General features: G+C 52.6%; 1 protein-coding gene across 1 annotated transcript; it reads left to right on the plus strand.

The window, feature by feature from the left end:
* Window positions 1-45: 45 nt before the first annotated feature.
* On the plus strand, window positions 46-17,534 carry Duox2 (dual oxidase 2). The gene is made up of 33 exons (XM_060372167.1): window positions 46-115; window positions 441-530; window positions 768-932; window positions 1,394-1,581; window positions 1,734-1,935; window positions 2,075-2,241; window positions 2,630-2,690; window positions 2,801-2,897; window positions 3,271-3,361; window positions 3,813-3,915; window positions 4,430-4,593; window positions 5,080-5,255; window positions 5,453-5,571; window positions 5,802-5,939; window positions 6,220-6,333; window positions 6,477-6,679; window positions 6,963-7,148; window positions 8,005-8,230; window positions 8,310-8,403; window positions 9,952-10,139; window positions 10,680-10,749; window positions 11,088-11,171; window positions 11,785-11,963; window positions 12,100-12,330; window positions 12,399-12,498; window positions 13,116-13,165; window positions 13,411-13,538; window positions 13,757-13,910; window positions 14,816-15,048; window positions 15,210-15,368; window positions 15,668-15,823; window positions 15,923-16,051; window positions 16,284-17,534. The coding sequence occupies exons 1-33, from the start codon at window positions 46-48 to the stop codon at window positions 16,404-16,406; spliced, it is 4,638 nt and encodes a 1,545-aa protein (XP_060228150.1). The 3' UTR covers window positions 16,407-17,534.
* Window positions 17,535-20,492: the final 2,958 nt, after the last annotated feature.

Consider the following 20,492-nt stretch of genomic DNA (forward strand, 5'->3'; position numbering starts at 1 on the left):
AGCGTGTGTCCACACCGAGCCACATCTCCAAGCTGCAGGGACAGCATGCTTCCGGCCAGCCCCGGGACGCTAGCGCTCCTGGGCGCGCTGCTGACCGGACCCCTGGGTCCAGCAGGTAAGTAGAAGGGCCGAAAGGGGTCAGCAATGTCCCGTGGAAGCTGGAAAGGGAGACACTCAGGCAGTTGAAGGGCTGATCCATCGCTGACCGGGGGGGGGGGGGGGGGGGGGAGTGAGACGAAAGAGTCCTGACTGCCTTGGAAATGGAGTTGATTGGGAGGGTTGAGGAAGGATGCTAAGCTAAGGCCGCCGGGTTATGGAGGGGTCTCCGGGAGCTTAGCGCTTAGTGGAAGGCTCTCTCTCTCTCTCTCTCTCTCTCTCTCTCTCTCTCTCTCTCTCTCTCTCTCTCTCTCTCCCTCCCTCCCTCCCTCTCTGTTCCACAGGTGGCCAGGACGCGTCCTCGCTGCCCTGGGAAGTGCAGCGCTATGACGGCTGGTTCAACAACCTCAAGTACCACCGGCTAGGCGCGGCTGGTAAGTCCTGGGGTCCGCTCTCGGGAAGGCGAGGGTTGGGGGGAGGGGAGAAGAGGAGCCAGATGGCTTTCACATCACTGTTCTGAGGGGTGGGGGGCAGGGGTAGGGTTGGGGAGATCCTTTCAATGAAAGCCCTGGGCTTGAGAGCTGAGGCTGGCCAGGTTTGGGGCTTCTTGGCGGGGGGGGGGGGGGGGGGGGCAGAAGCCTCCACCGAGCTCAGCTCTCCGCCTCCCCCAGGCTCTCGACTGCAGCGCCTCGTGCCTGCCCATTACGCCGACGGCGTTTATCAGGCGCTGGAGGAGCCGCTGCTGCCCAACCCTCGCCGGCTAAGCGACGCTGTCACTCGAGGCAGAGCAGGACTCCCGTCGCTCCACAATCGCACCGTGCTGGGGGTCTTCTTTGGTGAGTGTAGAAAGTGGAAAGCAGGAGGCCCTCCCGGAGCTCCGCTGAGCGCCCAGCGGAAGGACCCTTGAGTCCCACCGCGACTCACAGGAAAAGAAAACTTTCCAAGAAGAGCTTCTGCCGTCATCTTTGAAGACTTGGGTGTGATTGAGGGAGGGGGAGGTTGTCTTTCTCTTACACCTTACTCCAAACCAGTAAGTGTCATTGGGTCCCCCTAGAACTGTTAGGAACTGGGTGCCCTGTCACTGCTCCCCTCAAGCCTGGCAATTGCCACACGGAGATGAGGTTTTGCTTTTCGCCACAGCGTTGGCATGTTCACGAGGGGGTGATGCTACGTTCTTTTTGCACGCCAGATCCAGGCTTGTCCTCTGACCTCTGCGCCCTTATAACTCAGCGGCCTTTCCGGCCCCAAGCAGAGCAGGATCGGAGGATTTGCTGAACCCTTCGCTCTCTTAACTCAGGCTATCACGTCCTCTCGGACCTGGTGAGTGTGGAAAAGCCAGGCTGCCCAGCCGAGTTCCTCAACATCCACATCCCTCGTGGGGACCCGGTGTTCGACCCTGACAAGCGCGGGAATGTGGTGCTGCCCGTTCAGAGGAGCCGCTGGGACCGCAAGACCGGACAGAGCCCCAGCAACCCCCGGGACCTGGTGAGGCCAGGCAGGCTGGAGGCCGTCTGCAGTTGGACCCGCTGGTGGCCTGGGGTCTGGCCGGAAAGGCCAGGCAGGGTTAGGCTCTCTCCCATCAGCTGGCCCCTGCCTGGTCCCCCTGACCCTGCTCACCCTCATGCCTGTCCCCACAGACCAACCAGGTGACCGGCTGGCTGGACGGCAGCGCCATCTATGGCTCCTCTCACTCCTGGAGCGATGCGCTCAGGAGCTTCTCTGGAGGACAGCTGGCTTCCGGGCCCGACCCCGCTTTCCCGCGGGACTCGCAGAACTCTCTGCTCATGTGGATGGCACCGGACCCCGCCACGGGGCAGGGCGGGCCTCAGGGGCTGTATGGTGAGAGCGCGGGGTCCTAGCAGGAGGGGCACGGCTGGAGGCCCCAGGCTGCTGGGGGCGGGGTCTGCCTGTGGGTCTGGGCTCCCCTGACTCATGCTGTTGTCCATCTTGTGCCCTGCACCCCCCCCCGTGCATGCAGCCTTCGGGGCCCAGCTCGGGAACAGGGACCCCTTCCTGCAGGCGCTGGGCCTGCTGTGGTTTCGCTACCACAACCTGTGTGCCAGGAGGCTGGCTCAGGAGCACCCTCACTGGGGGGATGAGGAGCTGTTCCAGCATGCCCGCAAGAGGGTCATTGCCACCTACCAGGTGAGTGATGCCGCCTGCCCCTTGTCCACCTGTGTGCAGGGTCCGGGGAGACTCTTGGACAACGCCTCTTCCTTATAAGCCCATATGTATGTGTATATATATTCATATTTTGAATACATATACATATATGTGTACATATGTATATAAGTATATATTAATATATTCAATATATGTATATATGAATGTATATACATATACATACATATGAATATATTCAAAATATGAAAAGCCCCTGCAAATGTTTATATGGTGATTTTTGCTTGTGGTTATAATTTAGTCACCTGCTCCTTCCCCCACAGCTGGCCTTGCCTGGTCCTCATCCCTGCACCCAAGTCTTCCTTCCCTAAAGGCTCAGTCTAACCTTTTCTTTCCCTCCTCTAACTCTCAGAATATTGCTCTATACCAATGGTTGCCCAGCTTCCTGCAGAAGACACCCCCAGAGTATTCGGGTAAAGGGAGAGGAATTGTGGGGGGTATACCTAAGCTAAAGATCCATAAAAGTAAAAATGTTAGATTGTGTGACACCAGGGTGTGAGGTGAGGCACCTATCTTTGTGCAGGGTACAACCCTTTCGTGGACCCCAGCATCTCCCCAGAGTTTGTGGCGGCCTCTGAACAGTTCTTCTCCACCATGGTGCCCCCTGGGGTCTATATGAGGTAAGGGAAGGGCTGCCCGATATTGGAGGTAGGTGGTAGATGAGTGGGCTTGGGGCTTGGGGCCTGTACATCCCTCCACGGTTTTATCCAGAAAGGAAGCAGAAACTCTGGGGTGGGAGGTTTGGGCTCCATGGGAAATCTCCCAGCTCCCCTAACAGCAGAATTTTGGTTGCTGAGTCTGGGCTGTGTCTGGCAACTGGTCTTACCTCCTACCACCCAGAGACCATAGAGATCACGCTATCTGAAACCCCCAGCAATGTTCAAGAAAGCTCATGGGTCTTCTTTCACTGTTGTCTAGCTGCTGAAACACTCAACTCACCGTCTTAGCGTCTACCCTGAATTCCCCTGTTGTGCTTTTGGTACCCCATTTCAGAAACTCCAGCTGTCATTTCCGGAAGTTCCCCAAGGAAGGCTCTGGCAGCTCTCCAGCTCTCAGGGTCTGCAACAGCTACTGGATTCGGGAGGTTAGCATGGGATCAGGGTCAGGGTATAGGGTCAAAGTCAGTGATCCCAAATGCTTGGAAAAGTTAGCGATTTGGTTCTTGAGCAGTGGTGCTCCAAGTAGGGAGTAAAAGGCAGGGGGAACCATCTGCGGAGAATCGTTGGAGCCAGTCAGGAAATGCCTGAGCACAGGGCGGTGTGCATTCTGTCCTAGCTGGGGCAGGACAACTGCTGGAACCCAGGTGTTCAAGACAGAAGCAATCTACTGAGACAGAGAGGGGAAAGGAAAGGAAATGGGAGACAGAAAGGGAGAAGGGGGAGGAGGAGAAGGGGAAGAGAGAGACACCAGGAGAGAGAGGGAGAGAGAGAGAGAGAGAGAATATGGATGTAAGTCTGAGAGTGACTGAGGGCCTTTTGTCCTGCAGGGATACTATAGCCCAGGGTTCAAATCTTGAGTGTAATGTTTCCTTCCAGAACCCCAATCTGAAGAGTGCCCAGGAAGTGGATCAGCTGCTCCTGGGAATGGCCTCCCAGATTTCGGAGCTGGAGGACAGGATAGTGACTGAAGACCTGAGAGGTGAGCTGAGAGTGGGGAGTCAGGGCTGGAAGACGGGGATCCTTCTGGGTTAGTCACCAGGAAGCCCTAGGGTACCCGTGACGCAGACACACAGGGATCTGCTCAGAGACTTCAGACGGAGCTCCCCCTCCTCAGTGTGTAGTTTTACGTTGCTTTTATTTTAAGTCGACTATGCCCCAGGACGGTGGGCGTGGAAGTGAAACAAGTGAACACCATCTCTGGTGTTTACTTAGGTCTTAAGGGTTCTTATCCAGTCCTGTTTTGAAGTTGGGAGATACAGGGAAGGGAATTTTTGATTGGTATCAGCAATTATCTTGAGTCCCAGAAAGCCTTTTTTAGGAAAATTGGCCCCTGACTGCACATGGTGACACTGGTTCCACACCGGACAAGGTCACTGATGTCATGTAGAGGAGTGCTGGGGACTGGGGCTAGGGGGCATTCTAGACAGCTGGATGTAAGGCTGCAGTGCAACGAAGGGCTGGGGTGACCGACTCAAAGTCTGGTCTCTTTTCAGATTACTGGCCCGGCCCAGACAGATTCTCTCGTACTGACTACGTGGCCAGCAGCATCCAACGAGGCCGAGACATGGGGCTGCCCAGCTACAGCCAGGCGCTGCTGGCCTTGGGACTGGAGCCTCCTAAGAACTGGAGTGCTCTCAACCCTAAAGTAGAACCCCAGGTCCATAACAACAACACAATAATAACTGTAGCCGGGGGTGGGGAGGTGGCTCGGGTGTTCACAGGCTTATCACAGAAGCTTGAGGACCTGAATTTAGAGCTTCAACGCCCACATAAACAGTCTGGGATGTTCTTGTGATCCCAGTTCTAGAGACAGGAGTAACCCTGAACCCTACTAGTCAGTCAATTCCTTCAATCCAGGTTTAGGGAGAGACCCTGTCTCAAAGAATAAGGTGGGAAGGAACCCACTGTCAACCTCTGGCATCTAAGTGCAAAAACATGAAATATCCCCCCACACACACACACATACACAAGATAACAGCAGCTAAAACTCTCTATGGCAGTGCTGTTTCAATTACTCTACACAGACGAACTCACTTGATCTACGTAAAAATGTATAAAGTGGTCATCCTCAGTGTTGCCATTTTTGATATTGTTGGTGAGTCCACACACACACACACATCTGTTACCTCCCGTGGTGCTCCAGGTGCTGGAGGCCACAGCTGCTCTGTACAACCAGGACCTATCCCAGCTGGAACTACTCCTGGGTGGACTCCTGGAGAGCCATGGGAACCCCGGACCTCTATTCAGCACCATCGTTCTGGACCAGTTTGTGAGGCTACGGGATGGTGACCGTTACTGGTTTGAGAACACCAGAAATGGGTAAGGCCTGGTTGGGCCCTGCCGCAGGATTCACCTTGGTCTGGGACCCCAGACCCTCTGCCTGACCCTAGATAGCCCCAGGGGCCTAGAACCCTTCCATTCCCTCCAGTCTCGTTCTTCAATGAGTCCTTGGCCCTGAGGTCATTGGAGGACTGAAAGCTCCTTCCTAACCCAGTGATGGCCTTTCCCCCATTTAGGCTGTTCTCTGAGGAGGAGATTGCAGAAATCAGAAACACCACTTTGCGGGATGTGCTGGTAGCTGTCTCCAACGTGGACCCCAGTGCCTTGCAGCCCAACGTTTTCTTCTGGCAGGAAGGTGAGTAAATGGCTTCCTGTACTACAGCATGGGCCGGCACTTGGGCTATCCCTAGCAATCGAGCTGGGATGGATGCTGAGAATGAAATAGAGAAGAGGTCTTTTGAGGGGAACAGGTTCCAGAGAGGGAGGCCTGGGAATGGGAGAAGATACTTGGTCCTTCCTGAGACAGGGGAAGGGGCTTACCCAAGGAGTAGGACGCTTGGACTCAGACTTCTGTGACTCCCTCAGGTGCGCCCTGCCCGCAGCCTCAGCAACTCACAACCGAAGGCTTGCCTGAGTGTGTACCCCTTTCCGTGATCGATTACTTTGAGGGCAGTGGTGCTGGCTATGGCATCCTCATCGTGGCTCTCTGCTGCTTCCCATTAGGTAAGTGCTTTGCCTCTCTCCATCTCTCTTCTTAAGGCCTCATCCTCTTCACAGACTGGCCCAGACCTTCCCCAACACACACACACACACACACACACACACACACACACACACACACAGTCCCTGCCACCCCATTACTTGCTGGCTTGAAGGGCTAGTTCCTTTGTGTAGCTTGAGCTCAGGGAGCCTTGGGGACTGAGGAGCAGTATCTGAAGCTCCTCCTGAAGCTGAAGGCAAAGGGTTCTCCCTCCCTCTCCCTGGTCTCTTCTGTCCTCTTCAGTGAGTCTGTTTGTTGCCGGGGTGGTGGCTCATTTCCGGAACCGAGAGCGCAAGAAACTACACAAGAAAAGCAAAGAGAGTCTGAGGAAGGAGCCAGCCAGCGATGGAATACCAGGTGAGGGGGACCTGAGGAACGGGAGGAGGGAAAGGGATGTGGGGCCTGATGGAAGCCAGGCTCAGCAGAACTGCTCAGATCAGAGAAGGACGTGGGCTGGGAGGCCTCTGCGGAGCCCCCATGCACAATTGTCTTTTCCTCAGCGATGGAGTGGCCAGGCCCCAAGGAGGGAAGCTATCCTGTCACCCTCCAGCTGTTCCCAGACAGGTGTCTGAGGGTCCTCGACAGACGGCTCACCCTGCTCCGTACCATCCAGCTGCAGCCCCCACAGCAGGTCAACCTCGTCCTGTCCAGCAACCGTGGCTGCCGCACCCTGCTGCTCAAGATCCCCAAGGAGTACGACCTGGTACAGCTCATCCTGCCTCCCTTTGGGGCCTGTTGTCACACCTATCCCCTTTCTCATAAGTGAGCCATCTCAGCTGTGGTCCCTGGGAAGGCTGGTGCCAGAGAAGGGGCCTCCTTTCAGGAGCTCCCAGACTCACCCGACCCCCTGAGGCCACTCTCTGGCCACAGCCTGGCTGGTCAGGGAAGAGCCTTCTTCTCTTCTCCCCTCATCTTGAGGTCCTTCAAAGCAAGACTGGCTCAGAAGAGCCAGCTCCAGACCCGATGGGGGCCTCTCTCCCACACAGGTGCTGCTCTTTAACTCTGAAGAGGAGAGAGGCGCCTTTGTGCAGCTGCTGCAGGATCACTGTGTCGGCTGGGCTCCACGTCTCCACGTGGCCCAGATGGATGAGGAGGAGCTATTCAGGAAGGCCGTGACCAAGCAGCAGCGGGCAGGCATCTTGGAGATCTTCTTCAGACACCTTTTTGCTCAGGTGCCATGACTTACACGTGGCACAGAGGGTGGAGCCAGCTTTAACTGGATGGGTTCTCATGTCGGTGAACTAAGGTCTCACACTGTAGGCTAGAGACAGACAGCCTCGGTTAGGTCCTTAGGCACGTCGTGTGTTCTTGTCTCTGTATTCCCCGCTTCATCATCTAATGAGCCGGGAGATCATCTGCACGATGGCTTCTCAAACGGTACCTCTGGACCAGCAGTGCCAACTCTTTTGGAAACTGTTAGAAATGCTGGTTCCTAGGATCCTCTCCAAACAGACTGAATAAAGAGCTCTTTCTGGGGTGAGCCCCCGAATGCTTCATTGTAACAAGTCTTTCTAGGTGACGCTGATACAGACTTGAGTTTGAAAAACATTATTCTATAGACGGTGCTTAGCCTAAGTACCTGGTAGTTACGGACTTAAATAAATGGCAGTGACGTGTTGGTTTTAGGTTCTCTGTACATCAACGGGGTTCAGATTCTAGGTGCATGGCAGTCCTATCCGAATTCGCACGATCTCAGCCCTTTACTGTCACGTTAGAGCTGCTATCTGCTGCTTCTAGGACAGGCTCTTTCTCTTTTCATTCATTCATTTGCTCATTTCCCAACTTTGCTCCCTGCCGCTCACTTTCCCTTTCAGTACTTTTGCTTTCGGCGCTTGGGTCCAGAGAAAAATCAGAAAGCTTGCAGAGATTCAGTTGACCCCCCACTACAGGACAGCAGAGGCCCGAATCAGGGCATCTAAGCATTAGTAGGTTTTCTGAACCGCACGCTGGGAAGATATGAGGTCATTGAATTGCTTCCATCCCAGGCCTTACCTCCTTCTCTCCCTCTCTGTGCCTGTCTAAATGCAGGTGTTAGACATCAATCAGGCAGACGCGGGGACTCTGCCCCTGAACTCATCCCAGCAAGTGCGAGAGGCCCTGACCTGTGAGCTGAGCAGAGCTGAGTTTGCGGACTCCCTGGGCCTCAAGCCCCAGGATATGTTTGTGGAGTCCATGTTTTCTCTGGCCGACAAGGATGGCAATGGCTACCTATCCTTCCGGGAGTTCCTGGACATCCTGGTAGTCTTCATGAAAGGTATGGGCTGGGGTTAGCAGAGAGTCTTAGGGACAAGTTTGATAGCAAGGATGCTGCCTGGATCCCCTTTCTCTCTCAGGTTCTCCAGAGGATAAGTCCCGCCTGATGTTTACCATGTATGACCTGGATGCAAATGGCTTCCTCTCCAAGGACGAGTTCTTCACCATGATGCGGTACAATCCTGAAATATCTTGATATTTTAAACAAAAAAGCAAATCGGATCAGAGCAGGGCAGACAAGTGGCTGAGTGGCCATTCATGTTGAGTAGTATTCACTGCATCCTGGATTCTCAGGAACTCAACTTCAAAAGGTCACCTACCCAGGTCCCTGCCCCTAGCAGGGTCCGTATCGCCACTGTCTAAAACTGCCAGAAACATCACCCTAGTTTTAAAATGCCAATAAAGACTGTGAGAATCTACACCTGCTCCTTCCCAAGGACAGAACCATAGCAACAACCTCTCTCCAGCACCATAAGACATATCTCTTCTTTTATTCTTGAATCTGCTTTTCCCACGCTGAGATTAACAGGTAGGCATTTGGCACATAGTTCACTGAAAAAGACAAAGTGAAATATCAAGAGCAAATAGACAGAGCACGGCGGCCCAGATTCTTTTAGTGTGTCTATCCTTTTATGTTAGCATTCCCTTTTCCTGACTATCCCAGCCCAATACAGACCACCTCTCCTCCTCCTCCTTCTCTTTCTCCACTTCTCCTTTCTTCCTCCTCTTCCTCTCCTTCTTTTAGAGGTTTCATTTATTTCTTTTTATCTTATGTGCACTGCTCTTTTGCCTGCATGCATGTCTATGTGAGGGTGTCAGGTCCACCGGAACTGGAGTCACAGACAGCTGTGAGCTGCCGCGTGGGTGCTGGGAATTGAACCTGAGTCCTCTGGAAGAACAGCCAGCGTGTTAACTGCTGAGCCATCTTTTCAGTCCCCAGCGTAGACTTAGAGTAAAAATGACTACAGACCTTATCTCATCAGCGTGTCACCACTGGTCCAGTCTTGACTGTGTTTTAGGGCATCCAGGAGGAGGTCTCATCATCAATGGCAGCTCCCATTTTTTTCATCCTATAATTAAGAGTGTGTGTGTGTGTGTGTGTGTGTGTGTGTGTGTGTTGCCTTGCCTCCGTGGCATGCTTTGTGGCATGCTTTGTGGCATGGTGACAGTGCTTGCCTGGCCTTGCGCACACATGCTTTTTGTCCCAAAGCACAGCCTGAGAAGAGCTGTCACTGCAGCTGGCATTGTGGGCGCCCTCAGACTTGGGCCTGAGGGGGTACTCCACACGCCCTAGGGTATTGGCATAAGGAGGCAGCCACCGGGTGGCTACTCCCCTCCCACGCTGTAGTGGGGGTGGGTGTGAACACCTCTTTGGATGGCAGAAGTTGGGCTCAGGGGCGGATGGGTGTGGGTGGGCTTCCTCGGGGTCAGCAGGGAGCCCATCACAAGAGGGGAACACAGTCTAGCCTAGGCCATCTCTGTAGCAGGTGTTCTCCCTTCCCATTGGTAGCTGTTTTCATTTCTTAGGGGAAGGGGTGCTTTTTCTAAGCAGTCAAGGTCCTTTGAGCCTGCGGCCAAAACCTCATAAGACTTAGTGTCAGCTTCAGGCTGAATGGACACACCCCAGCGCCCAGGTTGCCAGTAACCACATTAGGGAATCCAGACACCTGCCCAAGCCTGGCCTTGCTGGATGGTAGCCCCTCTGTCTCTGTCCTCCTCCAGGTCCTTCATCGAGATCTCCAACAACTGCCTGTCCAAGGCCCAGCTGGCTGAGGTGGTGGAGTCCATGTTCCGGGAGTCGGGCTTCCAGGACAAGGAGGAGCTGACCTGGGAGGACTTCCACTTCATGCTGCGGGACCACGACAGCGATCTCCGGTTCACGAAGCTCTGTGTCAAGGGCGGGGCTGGAGGTGTGTGAGCGTGGAAGGAACACTCAGGGTCAGGAAGCTGATGAGTCTTCAAGCGGAGTTTCCGGTAGACACAAGCCGGGTCTCATTTTCTTCCCTCTGAGTCCCTCGGTGCTTAGGACTGAGCTCAGCACCTTGGTGTTTAGTACTGGGCTCAGCATGGATATTCAGAGACAAGTTGTGTATTATACAACGTTGCTCACTTTGTATAATACACAAGGGACAAGCCATGGGCATTGTCCTGGGGTGTATCTGGCCAGAGGAGGCAGCCTTGTTTGCTTTTTGCAAAGGACATGTAGAGTCCTGTCTCCCTGAGGGTGGCCCCTTTCTCCTTGCACAGTCACCACACCGTCTGCCCTGTGTACGATGGGTCCTCCATGTGTACAGGGAGGAAAATGGGGCTGAAGCCAGAGATCTGGACATGGTTAAGTCGCTACCAAATGCTGAGGCAGACTTTCCAGAGCCCAGGAGAAGAGGGCAGTCTCCCACCCCACCCTCTGCCCTTCCGGAGAAGCCAATCCAGGCTCTCGTTCTCATTTCCAGATGCTGCGGACATTTTTAAACACAGCAGCGGCTGTAGAGTCTCATTCATCACCCGGACTCCTGGGAACCGGTGTGTAGGGACCGGGTGGTCTCTTTGGCTAGATCCATGTAGGAGGTAGAGCTAGCTGATCAGCGCTGATCAGATATTTGCCCGCGTCGCAAGGTCGGTGTCAGCTCAGATGGTGTCCTACAGCCTGACTTGTTCAAGAGCGTGGCTCCCTCCCTACCACTGCGGGCCTGAGTCATCCTAAGGACAGATGGGCAGAATGTAGCTACTCATTCTGCTTTGTCCCTACCTGACCTTGGGGTCCTTCCCTGGACTCGATCCCAACTTTGACGTGGAAGTTCTTTTCCTGGCTGCAGCAATCAAAAGAAAACGGTTCCAGGTTTGTTTGTTTTATTTTTCAGCTCCTGCCCCCAGGAACTGACACTCCCTGAATTAGAAACCCCAGAGCTGGGAAGCACTGTCTTAAAGAAGAGGTTTGGCAAAAAGTGAGTATTTCCTAGGTTCCTGAGTACAAGGATTCTTGGAAAGAAGTCTCAGGGTCTCTGAACCCTGATACACCACCTCACATCTCCTTCTCTTCAACACACATGATGCCACACTGGTAGTTCCCCATGAAACACTTGAACTGCTGTCGCTTCTAGGCCAGGAAACCCGCTGCATCCTCTCCTGTGGAGTCAGGGAGGGGACCACTGCCCTGTAGCAGGAGAGACAGGGCACTAGGGAGGTAGTGGCTCCTTGACCTTCCTCAGGGCCACACATGGAGAGCTGGAGTGTCACTCAGCCTCTAAACTTGTCTTCAGGAAAGACACCTAGCTCAAAGCGCCGCTGTCGTGGCAGTAAGAAGCCTACTGGCTTCTGTTGCCTTGGGTGCAGAAGTTGGCCAGGGTAGAGAGCAAAGGATGGGGGTGCAGAGAGAGGAAGAGAGAGAGCTGTCTGGGACAACTAAGAATGGGAGTAAAGGTCTGGGGGAGAGGGGGCTGTTTGTCCTTCCACTGTTATGACCAATCCTTCATGGCGACCAGATCTTCATTCACGGTGGCACTGAGAGAAGACCAAGGAACCCCTTCCTTACCAGCGCCCCGTCTTATCACTGCTCAGGGTAGTGGGGCCCTCTCCCCGGCTGTACACAGAGGCGCTGAAGGAGAAAATACAGCGGGGCTTCCTGGCCCAGAAGCTAAGGCAGTTCAAGCGCTTTGTGGAGAACTACCGGCGCCACATCGTATGTGTCGCCATCTTCTCAGCCATCTGCGTGGGCCTGTTCGCAGACCGCGCCTACTGTAAGAGCGCCAGCCTGTGGGCAGTGGGCAGGGAACACGCCATACCTTCCCAGACCTCAGGGTCTGGATGGCAGAGCCCAGGCACGCTGACTCAGGCCCAGAACCCTGTCTGATCTGCCTCAACTCTGGCCCCCAGACTATGCCTTTGCCTCACCACCCACGGACATTGAGGAAACCACCTACGTGGGCATCATCCTGTCCAGGGGCACGGCGGCCAGCATCTCTTTCATGTTCTCCTACATCCTGCTCACCATGTGCCGAAACCTCATCACCTTTCTGCGGGAGACCTTCCTCAACCGCTACATCCCCTTCGACGCCGCGGTGGACTTCCATCGCTGGGTTGCTATGGCTGCAGTTGTCCTGGCTGGTATGTGGCTCCTGGGATGGACGTGGAATTGGTCCCAGTTAAGATCTCTGACGTGATGTCTCTTTCAGTTCTGCACAGTGCTGGCCATGCGGTCAATATATACATCTTCTCGGTCAGTCCCCTCAGCCTGATGGCCTGCGTCTTCCCTAACGTCTTTGTGAATGACGGGTCAGTTCAGGGGACACCCTTAGGGTCCTGTGGGCGGGCCTACAGGTGTGACAGAAAGATGGGTCATAGAAGCACAGCTCCTCAGTGCATGAAGGTGCAAAGCTGTCCCTCGTGGGGAAAGCTCCCTGCCCTCTAGGGAGGAAGCTGTCTGTGATTGGCCAGGAAAGAACCTTAGGAGATGACATCAATGTCTCTTTCCCATATATACATCCAACTCACTCACTGGACAAATGTTTATACACCACGCACTGGGTGTTTCATTCAAGTGCCAGAGAGCGTGGCTGTTCCAGATAGGTGAGGTTGTTCAACACTTCTGCTGTGCACTAGGCATTGCTGTACACAGAACACAAGCCCCTGTCCTCGCTCATCTCAAGGGTAATGGACCAAGTGCTCCAGGAGGCAAGGGTCAACTTCAGGGGGAGAATGTGGAATAGAGCAGCAGGAAACGCCGCCCTGGTGCAGAGCTAGAACTGACAGTGGGCACCGTGTTCCTGGGAAAGGTCCCTTAGCCATCTCGGTGCAAGCTTGGTGTCCTCAGGAGTCAGGGGCAGCATCAGGCGGTGGGAAACGCCCTGGCTCCGCCGCAGCCAGAGACTCACTGTGCCTTCACCCCACAGGTCCAAGCTTCCCCCAAAGTACTACTGGTGGTTCTTTGAGACAGTTCCAGGTAAGAAGTGGGGCTGTGTGCGGGATCTGAACCGAGTACCACATCCTTTGTCTCCTCCTGAAGACTCACCAGTCTGTACTAGCCATAGGCCCCTTTCTCACAGACCAGCCTCGGCTCCAGCATCCTATAGATACGGTGTTCTGGAGCCCTGAAGGAGCAGGGCAGAAGCTGGGTAGAAGGGGTTGTACTGTCAGCTCAGGATGAGGTTCTGAGGATCCACACTGACCCTGTCCTCCTGCCCCCAGGTATGACAGGAGTCCTCCTGCTCCTGGTCCTGGCCATCATGTACGTCTTCGCCTCCCACCACTTCCGCCGCCGCAGCTTCCGGGGCTTCTGGCTGACCCACCACCTCTATGTTGTGCTTTATGCCCTGGTGAGGCCTTCTCTGGGCAGGGTTGGGCCTTTGGAGGGGGAAGCTTGGAAAGAAGGGAGGGCAAAAGAGGGAAAGGAAGAATTAGACTAAAGGACTGTGATTCTGAGATCTGACAGCCCACACTGTGGTCTATGCCAGCCCATCTACCAAGACCAGACCCAGTGCCAGCAGCACCGGGCCTGGCTGGGTGGTGCTATACTAACTGGCCATGTTTCCAGCTCATCATCCATGGCAGCTATGCCCTCATCCAATTGCCCAGTTTCCACATCTACTTCCTGGTCCCGGCAATTATCTATGGAGGGGACAAGCTGGTGAGCCTGAGCCGGAAGAAGGTGGAGATCAGTGTGGTGAAGGCTGAGCTGCTGCCTTCAGGTAAGGCCTGGTCTGACCTGGGCAGCCGTGGTGGGAGCTTGTCAGATTACTTGACCCCTACCTCTGACATCCTCTTGAGGACCCCTGGGCTCTGAAGATTCTCTGATAGAAATAGCATCCTAAGGAGGGTTATACTTAGTTCCTCACAAGACTTGCAGACAAGGGGCGAAGGAGATAGTGCAGCCGTCGAGAACACTTTCTGCTCTTCTGAAGGACCTGAGGTCAGTTCCCAGAACCCATGTCAGGCAGCTCACAACCAGCTCCAGGGACTACAGTGCCCTCTTCTGTCCTTCACAGGCGCCTGCACTCACATGTGCATATAGCTACACACAGACAAACATATAAACTTCATTAAAAAACAAATCTTTAAAAAGAGAAAAAGACCCGCAGAGAATTTGATTTCATTTCAGCTTCATTTCAATTAAGATTACTTAAGGATAAAGTTAAAGTAGCCTTCCTTACTCTCCAAATCTTGCTCACCTTTTTTTTTTTCAACAAATAGAAGTAAGCCCAAGACTCAGCTGTGGTCAGGCAACAAACAGCATCCAACTACGATTTGGTAACAAAGTGTGTTGGTCCTATGGTGTGAAGATATTTCCCATGATGAAAGTCACACCCAAGTGGTGACTTTGGGATCTGAAGAGCCCTTCACCCTGTAGGCTATTATTCTAGCAGTGCTATACCCTCTGTGGGGTGAGGAAGGAGAGACACCAGGCTGGGTCAGAGATGCCCAACTCTTGTGTTACCCAGGAGACTTAGCTACTCTCAGCACCAGGGTACCATCTGCCTAGACCATGTGGCTGTGTGGGACCCTATGGGCCGCAGCAGTGGAGAAAGGACAGGCACCTGTCAGTCTTCAGGTCCAGTTTCTGATGTAGGCTCTTCTCATACTACGACCCCCTCAGGAGTGACCCACCTGCAGTTCCAGCGGCCCCAGGGCTTTGAGTACAAATCAGGGCAGTGGGTGCGGATTGCCTGCCTTGGTCTGGGGACCAATGAGTACCACCCCTTCACGCTGACCTCTGCGCCCCACGAGGACACTCTCAGCCTGCACATCCGGGCTGTGGGACCCTGGACCACCCGCCTCAGGGAGATCTACTCATCCCCGACGGGTGACACCTGTGCCAGATACCCAAAGGTGCCCATCCCTGAGAACGTCCCTGGCCCCTCTGCCCTGATACAAGCTAGTCTGAGAGGCTGCTGAGGTGCTCTATCCCCAACTTCTGTTACTCTTCCCCATTTCTGGTCATCTCAAGAGTTGGGGCAGGGCCAGGTTAATTTTACTTCTTTTCTCTGCAGCTGTACCTTGATGGACCTTTTGGAGAAGGACACCAGGAGTGGCACAAATTTGAGGTGTCAGTGCTGGTAGGAGGGGGCATTGGAGTCACCCCCTTTGCCTCCATCCTCAAAGACCTGGTCTTCAAATCATCCTTGGGCAGCCAGATGCTCTGTAAGAAGGTGAGTACCCTTTCTCCACCCTGCATGGGAAATGTGTGGCCTGACGGGAGTGCTGGCATCACAGCAGCGCACCCCTGGCGTCCAACGTCCAACCGCAGGGTCTGTGGGGACCATTACACCTGGAAGTTCAGGTGCCAAACCTTGAGGGCAGATAAGAGATAAGACAGATCCCCTGGCGTGTGTCCATTGGAAACCAAGACCAGAGCATTGCTCTATACGGGACATCCGAGACTTTGTAGCATCTCAGAATGTAAGGATCCAGACCTAAGCCGGCCTTGAGCCCCCGTGTGTGTCCTCAGATCTACTTCATCTGGGTGACGAGGACCCAGCGGCAGTTTGAGTGGCTGGCTGACATCATCCGGGAGGTGGAGGAGAATGACCGCCAGGACCTGGTGTCTGTGCACATCTACATCACCCAGCTGGCTGAGAAGTTTGACCTCAGGACCACCATGCTGGTAGGCCAGGGCCAGCCAGGCGGGGCAGGTGGGCCACCGTCAGGACCAAGGGCTGGTCCTGGCGACGACCTTCTCCCCTATCCCCATTCCATTCCCCAGTACATCTGTGAGCGGCACTTCCAGAAGGTGCTGAACCGGAGTTTGTTCACGGGATTACGCTCTGTCACCCACTTCGGCCGCCCTCCCTTCGAGCTCTTCTTCAACTCTCTGCAGGAAGTCCACCCACAGGTAGGTCCATCACCTCCTACCCAGAACCTTCTCTCATCTTGGCCCTCAAGCTCCCTGCAGCTCAAACCCAAGCAGAGAATTCCCAGATTCATTATTGCTACCCCCAGCCCTAGCCTCTTCCCAGGGTCCAGGGCAGATCTCTGACTGTTGTGGTCATGCTGGAGGTGCTGACCTCCCTAGGCAGTGGGCGTTTGGCACACAGGCCCCAGGGCACATGCCTTTCTGTGGACAGGTACGTAAGATTGGAGTCTTCAGCTGTGGTCCTCCAGGGATGACCAAGAACGTGGAGAAGGCCTGCCAGCTCGTCAACAGGCAGGACCAGGCCCACTTCGTGCATCATTATGAGAACTTCTGAGCCTGCCCTCCTCGGGTCCTGTCCAGTCTGCTCCCCTTCATGAACTTAAGAGCTTCTGTCACTTGAGACTACAGCCAGGGAACTGGAAGCCCCACCCCACCCCACCGCCTAATTGCCTTACAGATCTCATGTTCTGGACAGACAGACAAGGCCTCTCTGATACCTGCCTCATGGCGTAGCGGGTTATGGGATGGAGAGTGAGGAGAGGACAGTCCAGTTTCTGACAACTATAGATGGAGAGAGTTCAACTGTGGGCCACCTCTGATAGGTTTCTGTTTCTCTGCTTTGCCTTCATAAAACTGGTGTATTGCTGGGGGCTTTTTTTGGGGGAATTGTCTAAGGAGAGAGTGAGAATCTTCTCTGAGTCCATCTCAGAAGCCACATACTTTAGAGCCCACCTGCCTCAACTCAGGCCCTGGGCCTCTCCCCTCAGCTTCAGCTCCACACCTTCCTGCTCAGAGAGCACCAAGCCATAAGGCCACCAGAGAACAAATGCCCCCCTAGCCCTGAGTTCTGAAGGTCATCCAGCAGTGTCTGCTGTCCTGACCCTTCGGTGGGTCCTTCAGTGAGCCTGGAGAGCATTCCCTGGGCTCCAGAAGCAAGACACCCCAAACCTCCCAGCCCCCTTTCCCAGAAGAAGCAGAACAGCTTTCCCAGTTTGTGCAGTTTGGGCTCTGGAAGCCTCTTACACTAGGGGAATGAGGCCACCCATTTGCAATAAACACTATCACCTCTACCCTTTAAGACTCCCTTTCTTCTTCACCTGGGATTTTACTAAAAAGCTGAGTGGCAACGTATGTGCCATTGAGGTATTCTTGCATAAAGTGTATAAATTTTAAAGTGTCTACCACCTGGGTCAAGACAGAAAACATTTCAGCCCTCCAGCCACCCACTTCTCCAGTGACCCTCCCTCATTTAAAAGCCACAACTAACGTGGTTCCTGTCACTGAAGTTTGGGTCACACTGAATGCACTTTCAATCCTGGCCTCTTTCTCATACCGTGCTTTTGTGATTCGCTCATACCGTTGTGCCTGTTGGTAGTTTTGTTTTGTTTTGTTTTAATTGCTGAGTAGCATTCCATTATAGAGATGTGTCACAGCTTGTTTAGCCATTCTTCTGGTAGACAGTTCTGGGTTTAGCTGCTTGTGAATAAAGTTGCTATTAAGATTTGCACTTCTATTTTTTGTTGAATATAATACATTCATGTCTCTGGATACGGCATGTATCTACGAGTGGAATTGCTGGGCCACGATAGTCTCTAGCTGGTGGAATTTGTAGCAAGGAGAGTTTCAGGCTGACTCCGCCTCCCTGAGTCAAGGTCCTTTCCTTGATGGATTTATTAGAAGCCAAATATCAGACACACATGGTATATATTCACTTATAAGCAGATTTTGGTCATATAGTCCAGGGTAGACATACTACAATGCACAGACCCCAAGAAGATAACCCCAATGGGCATTTTAGGCTGCATGTGGGCCCACTAGCTAGGGGAGTAAGGGATATCTCTGACATGAACTATCTTGACTGGCTTTCTTTTAATCACTACCCCCTGATGGACTTCCCTACAAGGCCACAGGGGAGACAGATAAACTCAACCCTCATGTGAATAGATGAGCTGGGGTGTCTGGGTAGGGGGCTCCCCTATTCTGAGGAATAGAGGAGAGGGGATGTGAGAGGGAGGGTGGGGCTGGGAGGAGAAGGGGAGGGGCCTATGACCGAGATGTAAATTTAATTAATTAATGAAAAATAAAAAGAAGCCGAATATCTATAGTGAGTCCATCTCTGACAAAGCTGGACATACCAGGCCAGGGCTCAAGAGGCCTGGGAGTCTGGCACCAAGTCTAAGTGTAAAGACTGAAAGGGAGAAGCCAGTTTCTATATCTATCCAGCAGCGGCTTGTGAAGGTATTAGGAGGTGAGATGGCAGTGTGTCCCAGACAAATTATATAGATGAGAAAACCCATACACGAATGTATTTTACAATTAAAGTGTGTTAAGTTTTAGTCTCCCTGCTTAGTTTTTTAAAATTCCACTAAGTGTGTTTTTTTTAAGTAAATAAACAAACAGTGAACGTATTTAAGAATGGTATTCTGTGTACCCTGTCCTCCAGACCTCCTGGTAATCACTGCATCCCACAGTCCTCAGTCCTGAACTCCAGCCTCTCAGATGTCAGCTTTATTCCCAGGTCTGACCCATCAGCACTTTCCTGCTCTTTCTTTCAAAGATATTTTTCTATCTTATCTTAACCCACTCATTTTTGCCGGATTTCAAAATGGCATTAACATGGCTACCAGGGTTACCCCTAGCCTGTTGTCCTCTCCTTCTCCTCCTCTTTCCCCCTCCTCCATGCTAGGGGAAGTGACAGTCTCTTGGGGAGTCTGTAACCTCAGAGATGCCTCTCTTTAAGATAGAGAGGAACTAGTTGTTACTCTGACTCCAAGGCAATGCTAAGTGCATGTCCAGCTGGACAGAGGGACACGCTGTGATGATCTTGAGAATTCTGAGTAGCATCCAGCCTGCCTGGCCAAAGTCTGAGTCCACACCCAAGCCAGGCTCTAGATGTTGACCCTAGGCAGACATTTATGTGATGTGACTATTCTGCCTAATCTTGGACAGATTTCCAGATAGCTGCAGAAATGACTGGAATAAAAGTAAAAAACTTAACAAGAAAGTTACCTTATCTTCAGCCGGACCCTAAGTGGATTCATCCTGTCTGCCTTTTGATAGACTCTTCTTGGGCAGTGGCGAGAAGCTGAAATCAGGCAGGTAATCAGGCAATGACTACTCAGGTTGAGAAAATGAGTTCACTGACCTTGTAAGTATGTGCACAGAAATTACACTCGGTAAACAAAGGACACTGCAAAAATGACCCAGAGAAAGAAGACTGGAAGAAGATGATTCAGAAGAAACTACCCAGAACTCTTATGTTAACAATACAAAAGAAAACAATCTTTTTCTGGTCCATATTACCAATGTTGATGTCCATCTCTGGAACCAACCTCATCCCAAGCACACCCCTCCATGCTCCCCTTCACACACAGACAGACACACAGAAATAGGAAGGAGAATGAGCCTGAAAGAGGGATAAAGAAGAAGCATTAGATGGGATGGAGGGTGATGGGACTAAGGACAGGGATGGAAGGGTGAGGATGAGTTGGGAGGGGATGGTTTGGGGGCCAGGCAGGAAGGTGGTGGATGAAGGCAGGAGGTTCTGGGACTGAGCTCTCTACATAAAGAAGAAAGGCCTAACTAGTGCCTCTTTCCCCAACATTTAAGTCCAGCTGAAAGAGAAGAAAGTTGACAAGGTATAACATCCTTCTGGGCTCTGGGTACCAGCTTTTGAGAGAGAGGATCCAGTCCAGCCTGATTCTTACAGTGATCAGCTCTTGAGTGAGATTGTGTTTGCACCCTATCCTTGGAGTAAATACAGAGAACTTTGGTGCCCCGGCTTGCTCCTCCACAAAATGGTGGTGACTTGAGTATTTTCTCCAGAGGAGCAAGGTCTAACGACAGAATCTAACTTATTAAGTAGGCGCAGGCCCTGTTATGTCTCAGACTCAGGCCTAGCACCAACCGCGTTTACATAGGAGTGGAAACAAACAAAAAGCAAGCAATTTAGAGGGAAAAGAAGATTCCAACTGGTAAAGGATTTGAAGACAATAAAATAACAGTGAGTAACTGGAGGGGACTGGAGATTCCTCTTCTCTTTAGGTAAAACAAATGAAAAAAGCCCTAAGAAGATAGTAAGGTTGTACATGTAATAGCATGTAGCTCTTGCTATGTGTCCAGTGCTCACTTAGTCCCTTAGGATGAACTACAAAAATTGTTTCATTATTTCCATTTGGAGCTACAGAAACTGGAATACAGAAGGACTTAAAGATGCTCAGAATTACCCAAGATTTGTAAATGATTTGAACAGAGACCATACCCTTAACTCTTACTGTAGCCTCTCAAAATCAAGACTTTGCTCGTGTCTGACATCTAGTAAGATTTCAGTTACCATCATTATTAGTGATTGAGGCCAAAGGTTTGAAATCAAAGTTCCGTATTTCAAGGAATTGAGTGTGGGACTGAGTGTGTGAAATGA

The sequence above is a fragment of the Meriones unguiculatus genome, chromosome 18 (assembly GCF_030254825.1).
Source record: "Meriones unguiculatus strain TT.TT164.6M chromosome 18, Bangor_MerUng_6.1, whole genome shotgun sequence".
In the NCBI taxonomy this organism is placed as follows: Eukaryota; Metazoa; Chordata; class Mammalia; order Rodentia; family Muridae; genus Meriones; species Meriones unguiculatus.

What these genes read in the sequence shown, in the direction of transcription:
- Duox2 (XM_060372167.1), top strand. Translation starts at nt 46, where the DNA reads ATGCTTCCGGCCAGCCCCGGGACGCTAGCGCTCCTGGGCGCGCTGCTG. An exon ending in ACAGCTACTGGATTCGGGAG is followed by an intron (nt 3,362 to 3,812) that starts GTTAGCATGGGA and finishes GTTTCCTTCCAG; the next exon opens with AACCCCAATCTGAAGAGTGC. An exon ending in GTTCGCAGACCGCGCCTACT is followed by an intron (nt 11,964 to 12,099) that starts GTAAGAGCGCCA and finishes TCTGGCCCCCAG; the next exon opens with ACTATGCCTTTGCCTCACCA.